General features: G+C 40.8%; 1 protein-coding gene across 1 annotated transcript in view; it reads right to left on the minus strand.

Moving 5' to 3' along the window:
- CDS1 (CDP-diacylglycerol synthase 1) overlaps positions 1-15171 on the minus strand; it is a 58324-nt gene that overhangs the window by 31949 nt on the left and 11204 nt on the right. The window contains exons 2-3 of the mRNA XM_008693361.2: positions 11368-11495; positions 5657-5753 (exon numbers count right to left, since the gene is read on the minus strand). Coding sequence (XP_008691583.2) covers positions 5657-5753; positions 11368-11495 — 225 coding nt within the window. The remainder of the gene's footprint in view (positions 1-5656; positions 5754-11367; positions 11496-15171) is intronic.

Consider the following 15171-nt stretch of genomic DNA (forward strand, 5'->3'; position numbering starts at 1 on the left):
TTTCCCACAGCTACTGTTCAGGATGTTCTTAAGTTGTGTTTCCCCATTATACCTATTACATGTCCAACCACATAAAGTAATTGTGTCCCCCAGCCGCATGATAAGAAAATATTAGGCCAAACTACTATAAATAGTTTTTTTAAGAAAAAAATCATTACTGCTTTATAACATAAAGACAAGAAGAAATTCAAATAGTGTCTTTCAAATCAGCTTTGAATATAATGTTGAAAGTCATTTTTTAAAATAATCACAGAAAGGGGACAATGATAGATGTTAAAATAAATGGCAAAGCCATGCTATTTATAGAACCAAGGGCTTTTAAAATACCAGAGGCACTGATGCAATTTCTATTTGCTAAATGAACACATTTGTTCAAGAACAACCATTAGCACTATACGTGGTATTTTACTGAGGGGGGGGGAACTACTTTTAATAGCACATACACATATATGTACATGATTGTCAATTACAGTTTGCAAGTAGAATCAATACAGAGCTACTGGAAAACAAGAGAAAACGGGGGATTCAAAAGAACAGAGCTAAAATCCTTAAAATATATGTGTATCTTCCAGGCTGGGTGATCACACAGACACTGATATTCCAGGCCATCAATACTGGTAGCAAAGCACATCGGTAGGACTCTGTTGGCCCAATAAACATGTTAAGAGCCTTAAAAACAACCACCAATATGTAAATACCTACTCTGCTAGTTACTGAGGATTCAGAGAAATAACACAGGACACCTGTCTTCAGAGAGGGGTAGTCTGTCAAGGGGGCACAGGTGGCTACAACACTGTGTGGAAACAGGCACGTGGATGTAAGCATGGCCAGACAGAACACCTGTGGCAGGCGCTGGGGCTAGGCTGCGGTTGGGACAGAGGAGAGGGATGTACAGAACCACAAATAAAGGAGAGGATGAGGCATGTTAGGGAACTACAAGAAGTTCAGAGTTGCTGAGACATGAAGATGGGGGTGAGAAGCAGAGAGAGACAAGCCTGGTCACAGAGTCACAGCAAACAGTATGAAGCACTACACAAAGAAGTTCATGCTGATCACTAAAGGCCATGATCAGATGTAGGTGTTGGGGATAAGAGAGGTGGAAAGAACGGACTGGAGAGGCAGCAAGGGTAGAGACAGGAAGGCAGCAAGATACCACCACCGGTCGAGTGTAGATGAACCTTTAACTGGGCCAGTGGCAGAGGGCCATGGTATAAGGAGTAAGACATCGAGGAGATAGAACTGGCTGGAATTGGTGGTTGAGGAAACTGGGGGTCTAAGGGAGAACGGGGAACGTGGAATAAGACCAGGGAAGGCTTCTGTGAAAGTAAACAGATTTATACAGAATGACTGGGGATGGAACAGAAGTTCAGATTTGGATATGCTGAGTTTGAACTATGGTCTCTATGAGTTATCCAAATAAAAGTGCCTATTTTCACTTTGGGAATCTATTCAAAGAAAATAATCCTCCATATGAAAAAGGTTTACATTCTAATATGTTCAGGATAGTGTTATTTACCATAAAGAAAAACCAAAACATAACCTGAATGTCTGAAAATAACACAGTAGTTCATAATTATGATGCATTCCATTCCACTAAGTCCATGAAGGTATTAAAGTTGACGGGTGGGAGGCGGTGCCTGGGTGGCTCAGTGAGTTAAGGGTCCAACTCTTGGTTTTGGTTCATATTATGATTTCATGGTTGTGGGATGGAGCCCCACATCTGGCTCCAAGCTGCGTGAGGAGTGTGCTTCAGAATCTCTCTCCCTCCCCCTCTACTCCTCCCCCTGCTCCCTGGCACACATGCGTGCTCTGTCTTTTACAAGATTTTATATTTTATTTGAGAGAGAGGGCACAAGCGGGGGGAGGGGCAGAGGGAGCGGGAGAAGCAGACTCTGCTGAGCAGGAAGCCTGACCCACGGCTGGATCCCAGGACCCGGAGATCATGACCTGAACTGAAGGCAGATGCTTAACTGACTGAACCACCCAGGCGTCCCTAAAACAATTTTTTTTTTAATGATGTTGATGGTTGTAAAGACGGTGGAACAACACAAAACACTCGATATAATATTTAGTTCAAAAAGCAGGATACAAAAGTCTAATCACATTATCATTACAACTATGATTTTTAAAGCATAAAAAAGGGATAAAAGAAAATATACTAAGTAGCACTATTAACTGGGTTTTGGTAGTTGATGATAGGGATAGGTTTCCCAAAGTAATTTTAACACACTTGTATAACTCGTGTATGTGAGAGAAAAAAAAAACTATTTAAAACTAAATTACATAATGTGAATTAAAACCTATAGAAATTTCCAAGAAAATGAGGGGGGAAACCTCTTATACTCTCTGCCTTTAAATCAAAATATGCTGTAGTATCTCCATCACTTAGAAAGTATGATTGTAAGCTATGAATGCAACAACTAAAAAAGTATTACAAGTGGAAGGCTGAGGGAAAAAAGCTCCTTTTATTTTAAGGAACATCTTATTATTCATTACTCATATTATGAGCTCCATCTTAAAGTAGTAGCTACCATTCCCTAGAAATAAGTTTTTAATAAGACTCTCTTGAATTAGTCATTTATGAGTGCTGATATCGTAGAGCAAATGCAAGCTAGACACGATGCATAATTCTCAAAACATAAATGACCTAGTTAGGGATATGAGTATAAATAGGACTTTAAAACACATCCATTGAGTACCAACAGTGTGCACATGTGTGTGCGTGCATGTCCTCCACATCTCCTTCACATGAGTATCACAAATACGACGTACGTACGCATGTGCACAGTGCGCGTGCGTATGCGTGCGTGCGTGCGTACAATTAACCTGAATGAGAGCAGTAAGGTCAAAGCTACCTTCACTACATCGTTAACGTTCTCCGCTGATCAAGCTCACCGAGGAAAGGAAGAACCTGTAATAAAATGTATTTCCCTTTCGTAGTAGAAAAAAATGAACAAGAAAGCCCAAGCACGTTAGGTGTGCGCTTATCAGTCTCTTTTTGAAAATCAGAATCCAAATATACAAGGATGTCTTTAAAGGTGTTTTGAATTTTCTCATAAATGGGTGGTTAAAAACTAGCCTTCATCCACAAATTCTGGCCCGAGTTACCACACCGAACAGTTTAGTTTGGAGAACAATGGAACTTACTCACAGGAAGCCCCCCAAACCGGCCTGAGTCCGTGTACTGAGGATGCCCCTGTTCTATGGGAATACGAATGTAAACGGTCCCCAATATTTTCACTGGCTTCCCAGTGCTTCACAAATCCCAAACTGCTTCACACAGTATTGCAAGGCCCTCCATAATCTGATCCCCAATTTTTTTTCCAAGTTCAAAGGCCCTGTGCTCCAGGAAAAGGGCACCGCTCGCCCTTTCCTGACACATCTAGCCGTTCAGACCTTTGCTCACCGTGCGCACTCCACCCTGATACACCCTCAGGTCCGCTGAAAGGTCCCCTCCTCCACAAAGCCTTACAGAGCTGTCTGCTATCACCCAATCCCTTCGCCCCCTGGCCTACCACTCAGCACACAGCACTGAAAAGTGCTCTGCACACACTCACTCCTGAAAGGCCCAAATTCTGAGGCAGGTGGTGGTCGCTGGCACTCATCGGCCTCCGTGGGTTCACACTGAGACAACTAGGAGTGGCTCTTCCATGGGCTCACACCTGGGCACTGCTCACACCAGCCTATCTGGCTTGTAGGCTCAGCATCTTCCAGCCTCACATTAAAGCTGTCCTATCCACTCTCCATTGTTCCTTTGTAAGAAAAAGTTCTTTATCATGTCAACAAACTAACAGAACAGAGAACATGATTTCTTATTCACTGCTGTTACCCTGATATCCCCAAGGAAGTACAAAATTAATGAGGGGACAAAAAGAAAGTGAAAGGGCTTTATGGCACTAATAAGAGCTGCTTTAAGTGCTTTTAGGAGGTGATGGGCATGAGAGACTATGGACTCTGAGAAACAAACTGAGGGCTTCAGAGGGGAGGGGGGTGGGGGAATGGGATAGGCTGGTGATGGGTAGTAAGGAGGGCATGTATTGCATGGCGCGCTGGGTGTTATACGCAACTAATGAATCATCGAACTTTACATCAAAAAGCAGGGATGTACTGTATGGTGACTAACATAATAAAAAATATTATTATAATAAAAAAAAGAAAGAGAACTTTATCAACAGCAGAAAAAAAAAGGAGGTGATGGGATTTTTTCCCCAATCGTGTCTAATTTCACTTCAGAACTTATTTATTCTTTTACAGACTGAAAGGAAAACTATGTCCTATCGCCCATACTTCTCACGGTGAATAGGACTGCGCGTGGAGGGGAGCAGACAGGTCAGACAGGTAAGCATCTAAGTGGGCAAGAGCAGCCAGAGATCGGGGTGGTGAGTGCGAAAGAGACTAGGCAAATGGAGACCAGATGATGAAAAAGAAACAACAAAAAAGAGGGACATGTGCATCTGGCTGAGAGCAGGCTCTCCCTGGGCACTGAGAAACACGCTCGGCACCCACTAAGTGCTTGATGCATCTGTCAAACAAGGGCATTTCTCCTTCCCACTCCCACCACTTTGGGCTTCAAGTATTCATGAGTCTTTGGATATCAAGGCTTTTATACACGGGAATCTTCTGCTGTGACCCTCCTGCCCCCTCCTCCCCCTCTCGCCTCACCTGCTGAGGCTTCAAACTGCAGCCCACGGGTGGGGCAGAATACCTCTGGAAAGTCTTCTGTCTCCCCCCTTGCTCTCACAGCATCTTATTCTTTTTTTTTCAAATGCTTATTGCAGTTTGTAATTATGTTTCTGATCAGTTCTTTAAAGTGTAGACAGTAAACTCCCTGAGGGAAGAGATGAGTGTGCTTTCCTCAGCACCCCCATCCCATACCCCGAATTAGGGTAATGCCTGGCACATGGCAGGCACCCTGGAAGCATGTGCTAAATGAATGAATTAAAAGCTTAAAATATCTGCTTGGCTTCAAGACTTCCCATACACAACAAAATCCCAAACGCCCAGAACGGCTTCTGCTCCTCTCTGGTCTCATCCCTAGGTACCCTCCAAAGGCACAGCTTGCAAACCCCCAACAAACCGCATTCTCTCATTACCTCCACGTCTGGTTTCTGATGTCCCCACCTTGGACTGCCCTCCCCTGTCCAGTCTCTTCTTCAGGACTCAACGTTGGCATCACCTCTTCTGGAAGTCCTCCCTGTTCTCTCTCTCTCTCTCAGGCTGGATTAGATACTTTTTTACTGTGCTCAACCAACAAGTTCTATCACAGCACTCACCCACTTACGTACTATACTATTTACTCATATGGTCACTTCTATATCTCTGCCATTAGACGAGTTCCTTGAAGTGAAGAATCTAGCTAATAGTCCTATACGATAAAGTCGTGTGTGTGTGAACTCATTAGCAATATTCAACGCTTGGCAAAATGTATTTATTATGCATACTTGGTCTCTGCTGAGCGAACACACTGAATGGCTATTTTGCAAACAGAAAAGATTGGTCCAGGTAATTTCATGAACTAGAAGATGCTTAAGGGAACTAAATTTGCTGTTACCAAACCATGAACTACCTTCTTTTTTATGACAGGCTCATATTACTTCAATCAAATCAGTGCTGAAAAACAAAGCAAGAGATACTCAGGGAAATGTGAAACACTTACAAGAAGCATCAGCATAAAGGATCCCATATAAATGATCAGGAAAAACACTGAAATCATAGTTAGAGTAAGAATTCCACGGATCCACCAGTTTTTCCACCTACAAAGAAAATGTTTATAAAGTTAGTATTTAATGTATTCTTTCTTAAAGTTTTTTTGTGTGGTTTCAGTATCACCAGACTTACATGGATTTTCCCTAACTCTAAGAATCCCTTACTTCACCTTATATAATAACAACAAAAACCAAAAGCAAACAAACAGCATCTCTTCACTTACTCGGAGCTAAATTAAGTGTAAAAATCATGTTAGCCAAAGAAAGAAAGGAATTTTTGTTCAAGCGTGATTAAGGATGAATCACTAGGCTAGCCAGTGAGATGGTCAGTGTGGATATGTGCACATCCCACCAGGGTCATTCGGAAGGGAAGAAGGCAGGTGCAAAAGCCCTCTGAAAAGTCACTCTGTCCTTGGGGGGGGGGGTAGGAAAAAAACAATAACGATTTTATTAAGGTGGTTTAGACAGAGAACACAGCCCTCTAATGACAGAAAGTAAAGAAAGGTTAATGCAGAAGTGAAACTGCAGAGCACAGCGACTTCAGCGACATGAAGAAGGCACGAGAAGGTCAGTCACTGAGGGCAAGACCAGACTGACGGTCATCTCCTTCTAGTGCTCAAAGCGTGCTGCTGGCTCTCCTCACTTAGGGACAAGGGCCGTAAGTACAAAAGTGCTTCCTCACCCTTGGGCCTCCGCGTGTTCCTCAGAGCAGAGCTCTGCCGTCTGCCCAGCTAGGCTGAGCCTGATCTCCCTCGGTCCTCTGGCTGCCAGAAGGGCCGGGGTTTTGCCCAGTGGCCCTCCCTCCACACCCGGGACACTCACACTTCATCCCCAGCATACTTTACAAATATTGTCACTCTTTCTGTGGCCATGTTATGAAAAATGCCAGCTGCCACTGTGTAAAACCGAAAGGATTCTAATAATACCTATATATGAACATTTCTGAATCTAAAATTGTCTTCCTCCTGGTTTTATTTATTCTACACTCATTTTACACTGAACTCACAGTAAAGTTTTCCTTTAAGACTTCTCTGATTTCTCTTAATTCAAATGACAACATTGACATTATGTTACAAGAGATCTGGGTTCACCTTAAAGTACAGTAACATATATATGCTGTGTTCTAAACACAGGCCTTCACCCTCCTGTCTATAAAAAGAAATACTAGCTGACTTCATCCATTTATCAAGTATTGACTACATTCCCTGCTTTCAACCACTCTCCTATACAGTCTAGATATTTTTCTTTTTTTTTTTTTTAAAGATTTTATTTATTTATTCGACAGAGCTATAGAGACAGCCAGCGAGAGAGGGAACATAAGCAGGGGGAGTGGGAGAGGGAGAAGCAGGCTCATAGTGGAGGAGCCTGATGTGGGGCTTGATCCCACAACGCCGGGATCACGCCCTGAGCCGAAGGCAGACACCCAACCGCTGTGCCACCCAGGTGCCCCAGTCTAGATATTTCTTAAATATCCCTTTTATAATGTCATTTCCTCACTCAAGATCTAAAATGCCAACAACATTAAGTTGAAACTCTTTCGTCTAGCTTCCCAGGTTTTTCATAAGGTGGCCATATTGTACTTACCTGACTTTATTTCCCTCTACTGTGTAACAAACTATGTAGACTCATAAATTTCTCATGAGACTGTAAGTTTCAGGACAGAACTGAAGTGAGCAGAGAATCAAAAAATGCTATGGCTGAAAGGTTCCATTTAGTTTTATAGACATAACTCTTTGTGGATTAGTGAATAGACTGGGAACTGGGCTAGGTCACAGAGCTAGTCAGAGGTAAAGGACCAAAACCCAGTCTCCTGATAATAATCCTGTCCTGTGTGCATGAAACCCAGAAGCATATTTAGCTCTCCTTTATAACTGATCCTCAGACTCGGAATTGTTCAGAACCTACAGAAGAGGACAGTATGTAAGTGTCAGAAATCAGTCCCCTTGGGGCGCCTGGGTGGCTCAGGAGTTAAGCGTCTGCCTTCGGCTCAGGGCATGATCCCGGGTCCTGGGATCGAGCTCCGCATTGGGCTCCCTGCTCCGCTGGGAGCCTGCTTCTTCCTCTCCCACACCTGCTTGTGTTCCCTCTTTCGCTGGCTGTCTCTCTCTCTGTCAAATAAATAAATAAAGTCTTAAAAAAAAAAAATCAGTCCCCAGGTGAATGTTGCCAATATCCGTATGTTCCTTTGTTAGATGTCTGGCTTTGAACTTCAGAGGATGGTACCTGCTGAGAACCAGAGATCTTAAACAGAAAACCTACTTTCTTCATATCATCCACAAATTCCTTGGTAACTGATAACCTGAGCCCTCAAGGAACATATCCTATCTGGTTATCTTTTATATGGCTTTTCCCCCTTCCAGAAAAATTCCCCTCCCCCAACAAGGTCAAAGAGTTAACTCCCTTGATTATTCTAATAGATTCCCCAAATCTCCTAAGAATACCTAATACTAAGGTAAGCACATAAAAGAATATACTTAAATATAACATATATATCCATTGATGCAGCAACAGAAAGTCATCTTTTAAGAGAGAACCACTAAATTCAAAACAGAGCATGATATGAGGGATAAAAAAACACTGTTACTAAAAACCAGAGGATAGCCTGACTCTGAATTCAAAATTCTTGATTTCGTTTACCACACTACCATGATCACATTAATAAAAGTCTTAATTTTGAGTCTAAGTCATCACCTCATGATTGCTTTGAAAAAAGGAACTCAGAATCAGTAAAGGAGAACTGCATTCAAGTCTCATGTCTCCAGGACCTACATAAGTTAGAAATGAGATTTCTAAAAAGTATATAATTAAGCAGTATCCTTAAAAGTGATTATCTAAAGTAGTTATACACTAATTGCTCAAATCGTTCATGAGATGTACAATGCTTTACTGTTACGACAAACATTAAGTGGTTTTTATTTCAAAAGTAATGACAATTTTTTAAAAAAATTATTTTCCTAGTGGCACAAACATCATGAGTCATCAAGAACCTGGGCTGGCAAGGCAGTTCAGCTGAGCCAAGAATTGGTATACAGAGATACTCGTCAAGAATGAGCAAGAATTCTGTGGACCATCTGGCAAAGAGTTTTGAGAAAATCCATCTATCAGCTTTTGAAGGAAGTGAACAGGAAGTGTGCAAGTTCCTGAGTGAAGAAAAATGCATCATACAGCGTAAGAGCACCAAGTATAAGGCTATGCCTGGATGTTTCCTTGGCTTCTCAATCTCAGTGGTAATAACATTCTGAGCCAGAGAATTCTTTGTTGTGAAGAGCTGTTCTGTGTACTGCAGGATGTTTAACGTCCTCCCTGGTCTCTCCCCACTACATGCTAATAGCGCTCTCTCTCTTAACAACCTAAAATGTCTCAAATGCCACAAATGATCAAATGCCACATGTCCACTCGTGTAGTCTGGGGGGGGGGGTCAAGACATTGTCCCTGGATGAGAACTACTAACCTAGACTGATAGCTTAAGGAGAGCTTCACTAACAGACAACCAGACTTAACTGGTAATGACTATTCATTCACACAGACCCACACACAAGTCACAAAACAGACTGGGACAATTTGCCAAGTGACTGAAAACCTTCAGGCCTCTTCCAATTTCAACAGCTTATGCTCTGCTTGATATTCTATATTAAAGACTTAAAAATGAGCATAATCTTAACCTAGCTACAAAGAAAAACGCTTAATACAGACTTGTTTTTAATCGTTAAAATTTGGAAACCAGCTAAATGCCCAGCAATAACCGTTTAGTTGAGTAAATGGAACTACAGTCATACAATGGAACATATCATGCAGTCATTACAAATATTTAAGCATATTTAATGATGTTGCTCCTAAAACTGCAGAATGAAAATGTAAATAGGTAGGAAACAGTACAATACCATTTTTATATTATACACCCCCCCACACACACATATATGCACAATGCATAAGAAAAAAAGCTTTGAACAGTAGATATTACAATATTATAAATGTCAGTATTTTGGGGGAAGGATTATAGGACTCTTCCCCCTGCAATTCATGTACTTTTAAAATGTAATTAGTATGTTTAATCCCATGCATCTACAACTTCTAAATCTTTGTAAGACTGATCATTTTAAAAAGAGCCTAAAATAAGATAGATTTTGAAACATTCATGTAGCCTTTAGGGCAAAGTTTGAGAAGACTGAAACTGGTTATATTATTGTTCATTTTTAAAAACCAATTCTTTTATGAACAGAGCACAACACCTAGGGTCCCAATGTGGTTCTGTCACTTACTAGCTGCATGACCCGTGGCACATAACATTTCTGTGCCTCAATTTCCTCATGTATAAAACAGGTTTATACAATTGAACCTGTGTGACAGGGTTGCTGTGAGAATAGCCAATGTGTGTGAAGAGCCTGGAGTAGTGCCTGGCACATAGCGTGTGCTCAATAAATACCAGCTGCTATTACTTGCTACTGTTACTTTATGCCAGGAAAAAAAAACCCTCATTATTAAGGAAAATCTACTATAGATGACACACAGGAATCCAGCATCATTCTTATATAACATTAATAAAAAAAAATTTCAGATCTGAGATAGACCTGATAAGATTTTAAAGCAAACGTACATCTGTGAATGAGGTCGGAAAAACTGAGATGAAGAACTATCAAAATAATAATCATGCTTTCCGTCTTGAACAGCAAAAAGTTGTTCTATTGGTTAAAAATATATGAAAACTTCTGTTTGAACCAATCTATTCAAATACAGTTATCTGCTAGGAATTAAAAACAGAAAAACTTATATTACATTTATTAGATATGACTAACCAGTGTTTTTTGTTACGACCTTTGGGTAGTCAAATCAACTTAGTAAGTCACATCCAGCATTTTTGTTCAATATAGAATATCAAACAAAAGAAATCAGAGGGTATCACACACAGTAATAGCGAGAACTGCTTTATAATATTTTTGCAACAGTTAAAATACACATTTGTGTGTCTCGGGATGTGGTGTAAACTGTATCTCTTACTGTGTGTCACAGTCAAAAAAGCTGGAAAAACACTGTTCTATACCAACATTTAAGATTTCACACATTAATCAGGATAAAAGCTTATATTTATTTTGCTTTTATAAATTTTATAATTCATATTAGTAAAGCATACAATGGAGGGCAATATAAGAGTAGCTCAAATTTGGTGGTGACCAAACATTCAAAACTATAGCAAACATAAAATGGTAATGGGTTACAGAGTTTGGGCTGATAATTTAAAACTCAGTTAAAAGAAAAAAAATGACCTATTTCTATCTGGCATTTGAAAAACAGGGAACAGAGAATATGGAATTTTCTTTATTCGATGTTCCAATACCAGAAAAGGTAACCTGATCTGGTAAATGGATCACTCACTTGAGAAATCTGACAAATTAGGGCAAGAGCCCCAGGTCTGCATCTTCCTAGCTCTGAAACCTTCCCCAGTTAACCTCTCAGACTTGGTTTCCTCATACTTCACAAGACTGTAAGGATTAAAGGAAAGAATGTACACCAAGCACTTAGTACCATGCCTCACGTATGGTGAAAAAGTATAAGCCTTCTCTTTCACAGCTCCAAAACTTAGAAAAAGTGAGATGTATGACATCAACCAGAATAACCTCACAACTTCTCTCGAGCACCCATTCCAGTCATCTTCATCCAATCATACCTTGAAGATAAACCAGATAGAGCTTTCTTGAGGATCTCAGGGGTTCTATCTGAAGACGGTGGAATTTCTGGAATATCAGAATCTGTTCTGGAATCCAAATCTCCGTATCTGTCATCAATATCTGTTTCCTAAAATTAAGTAAAAAGGAAAATCACTTTGCAAAATTGGAAAAAAAAAAAAAAGCACTTGCTTGTCAACGCATTTATTTACTGCTCAGTGTGTCAAATCTCGGTTATGTAACTCGAAGCAAAGAAACAACTATTAACTTATCTTGAATAACCAAACACTGTTGTACTCCCGTTAGGAAAGTTTCATGATTTTAGCTAAAATCTATCAATATAAAGGATTAATTTGAACAAAACACACAAATAGAAACTTCCCATAGTATCTAAATCAGAAATTTATCAACAAGAATCAAATTTTTGTTGTTTTGCTACTTAACTGGGAAAACATGGTATTAATTCCATGTAAATTCTGATCAACTGTGCACAGTCCCTTTTTTATTTGATTACAATCAAAGCATCAACAATAAATGCAGAATCTTACTGGCATAGGATTTTATAAATTTATGTGTATATATAAGCATTTTTCACTTCCTTCATTTTTATTAGATCCTCAAGAGACAATCTCAGTGAAGCAGGTCAAACAGACATTATCATCTCTGTTTTACTGATAAGTAATTATGATCAAAAGCATTTGCTTTGATGGTAATATTTTTGATAAAGTTTTAAAACCCAAATTGCCTTCTAAGAGTACATGTACAGGAGCTGTGTGTGTACGCTGGGGCCTTTAGACAAAGGTGGTCACTGTGGAATTTCCAGGGTTAGAGTGGCCAAGGAATTTTGAGAACACAGCTGCCTGGGGTGCCTGGGTGACTCAGTCGGACAAGCATCTGCCTTCGGCTCAGGTCATGATCCTAGGGTCCTGGGATCGAGCCCCGCGTCAGGCTTCTTGCTCAGTTGGGAGCTTGCTTCTCCCTTTCCCTCTGCCTGCTACTACCCCTGCTTGTGCATGCTCTCTTGCTGTCAAATAAATAAATAAAATCTTCAAAAAAAAAAAGAAAAAAAAGAACAGAGCTGCCTGATGTTGTTTTAAAGTTGTTTGCTCTGCTGTAACGTGTTTCCACTCCTATGTCTTTCCCTCTCCTGCACCCCCCACCCCCCACCCCCAGCAACCTTGAGTAAAGAGTGCAACACATACATGTGCTTTGGAAGAGTGGTTTACAGAGGGGGAAACTGAGGCAAAAGGGGCTGAACTGGGGAGGAAGAGAATATTCACAGGAGGTGAATACAAGTAGAGGGAGCATTGAGCAGAACATTGAGCCAGAAGTGATCCTAGGAATGAGAGTGCCTAGGAAGTTAGAGTGTTCAGGAATCTCAAACCCAGCTCCGTCCCCGTGGGCAACAAAGTTTTGGTAAATTTCAGCACCCTTTTTACCTGTTTCTTCATCCATAAAACAAAAGCATTTAATAGAATGCTGAGGCCTTAGTAAAGTCAAAGAAGTAGTAAGGTATGATTATGATTGTACCAAGTCTTCCAATTCCTCATTAAGTAGCTTACCAAATAAAAGGTTAGCCTTGGGGGAGTATATTCAGTTTTCATAAAGCAATAATAAACTTGTTTACTAACTATAACTTTCTTATTAAATAATCATTAAATTAAATGTGTCATCATACCAAAAATGACAAACGAAATAGACATGCTGAATTCCCACTGTGACTGAGTCAGTTGTCCCCAAAGCAGCTTAAACAGAGAGAGATACTGACTAATAAACCACCAGACAGAACATCCCCTGAAAATCTCAGGGCATCTGCCGTCAGTCTGACTCGCCAGCAGGTCTTTGACATCTAGGACAATGGAACCCACCACTTTTTTTTTTTTCCTTTTCTCTGCTACTCTTTTTTAAACTTCAGTAACCCAGTGTTGTAGGCGTGGTGTGAGCAGTAGTAGAGATGGTGACTAATGGCCGTGGCTCCCTAAGGCAACATCACCATGCGCCAAAAGAGCACTAGACTAGGAATCAGAAGTTGCCAGCACTAATTCCACTTCTACTCCATTACTGTGAAGAAAGCCAAATTACTCAGCCCTTTGGTTAAGAAACTCAGCCTTTGGTTTTCCCACAAAAGCACTGAACTAGAATACAAACTGTGCTCCTCCAAACACTAAAGCTCTCAGCAAGCCACTTCCAAGTCTACTTGGCAATAATGGTGACATGCCACAACCCCCGTCCCCATGCACACGTTCTCAAAATAGCTGCCCTGCTTTTATTTTTATTATTTATAAACTTCTGATTTCTAATTTATATACCTTAGAGAAACACAAAATGAAACACTTAAGATTTAACTAGGCTTCTTCAATTCCATTCTAATAACTAAAGAATGAAAGATAATTCCAAAATAATGACATTTTAGAGCAATGTTACTCAAATACTGCAGTGAATAGCAGACTCTTGTGTTGCTGTATTTCTTGTATGGATCCTCTGTCACAAAGACAGAAAACTCGCAAAGAAAATGAGTGTGATTGGAGATCCTGGGAAAAAAGGAAATAGTAGTACAATGGTCAACCAGAGCCATGAAACATGGTGCCTGCTGAATGGAGGAACTTAAAATGTTTAAGAAAACCAAATTAGGGGCTTCTTCTCAAGCCTGTAATTTAAAGATGATGATTCTCCACTCTTCCTCTTAGGCCCTGTTCTCTCCCACCACCTACCAGGTGATCCCATGGTAGCTTGCCTCTTCATCTCTCTGCGAACTCACAATTCCCAACAGACCTGCATCTCTAGCTTCCAATATGCCATTTCCAGGCGGGTGGGCTTTCCATGAACATCATCTGAAATTCAACATAAGCAAACTGACCTATCTTTTCCACACCAAACCTGCTGCCCCTTCTGTATTCCCTTCTCAGGTAAAAACACCACCACCAAAACCGTTCAACAATTAACTCAGGTTTGAAACTTGGTTATCAGCTTAACACCTGCATCTCCTTTGACCAAAACGCATTCAGTTAGGACCAAGCCTGTCATTCATCCTCCCCCATCTCCATCCTCTCCCACCACTCCATCCTTGCTGAGCATCACCCTCTCTCACGTAGCTCGTCCCCCGCCCTCCATCCAGCACTCTCTAATTCATTTTTTTAAAAGATTTATTTATTTGAGAGAGAGCGTGCACATTTGCACAACCAGGGGAAGGGCAGAGGGAGAGAGAGAAATCTCAAGCAGACTCCACACTGAGCATGCAGCTAGATCTCACCGCCCTGAGATCATAACCTGAGCTGAAATCAAGAGTCGGACGCTTAACCAAATGAGCCACGCAGGCGCTCCTCTAATTCATTTTCAACATAAAAAGAATCTTTCTAAATTGCAAATCTGATTTTACCACTCCACAGCCCAACATCACCGGATAAAGTCAAACTACTTAGCATTGCTTTTACTGTTTTTCATGATGGGACCCTGCTCTTCCAGCCACTCTTTGATGACTCCCCAGTTGTCACACAGTGCCATACTCTCTTGAATCCAGACGTTTGTTCTATGTACAAAGTACAACTTGTATACTTTCTCTTTTGGTCTCATCCCAGTTCCAATCTTCTCTTTCCCATTTCTCAAACCTAGTTACTGCCCACTCACCCTCTGACCTCAGCTTCAAGGTTGTTTCCTTTGGAAATGTCTTCCCTGACCCCCAGTTCCAGGTTAGCTGCTCTTCAACTGTGTTTCCACAATCTCCCTAATTTTTACCTATTAGTTTAAAGTTATTTGTTTGCTTATCTTCATTTTCCAGGAGTCCATAGCCTTTGTGAGAAGAAAAAATA

Source organism: Ursus maritimus, unplaced genomic scaffold, assembly GCF_017311325.1.
Source record: "Ursus maritimus isolate PB19 unplaced genomic scaffold, ASM1731132v1 scaffold_8, whole genome shotgun sequence".
In the NCBI taxonomy this organism is placed as follows: Eukaryota; Metazoa; Chordata; class Mammalia; order Carnivora; family Ursidae; genus Ursus; species Ursus maritimus.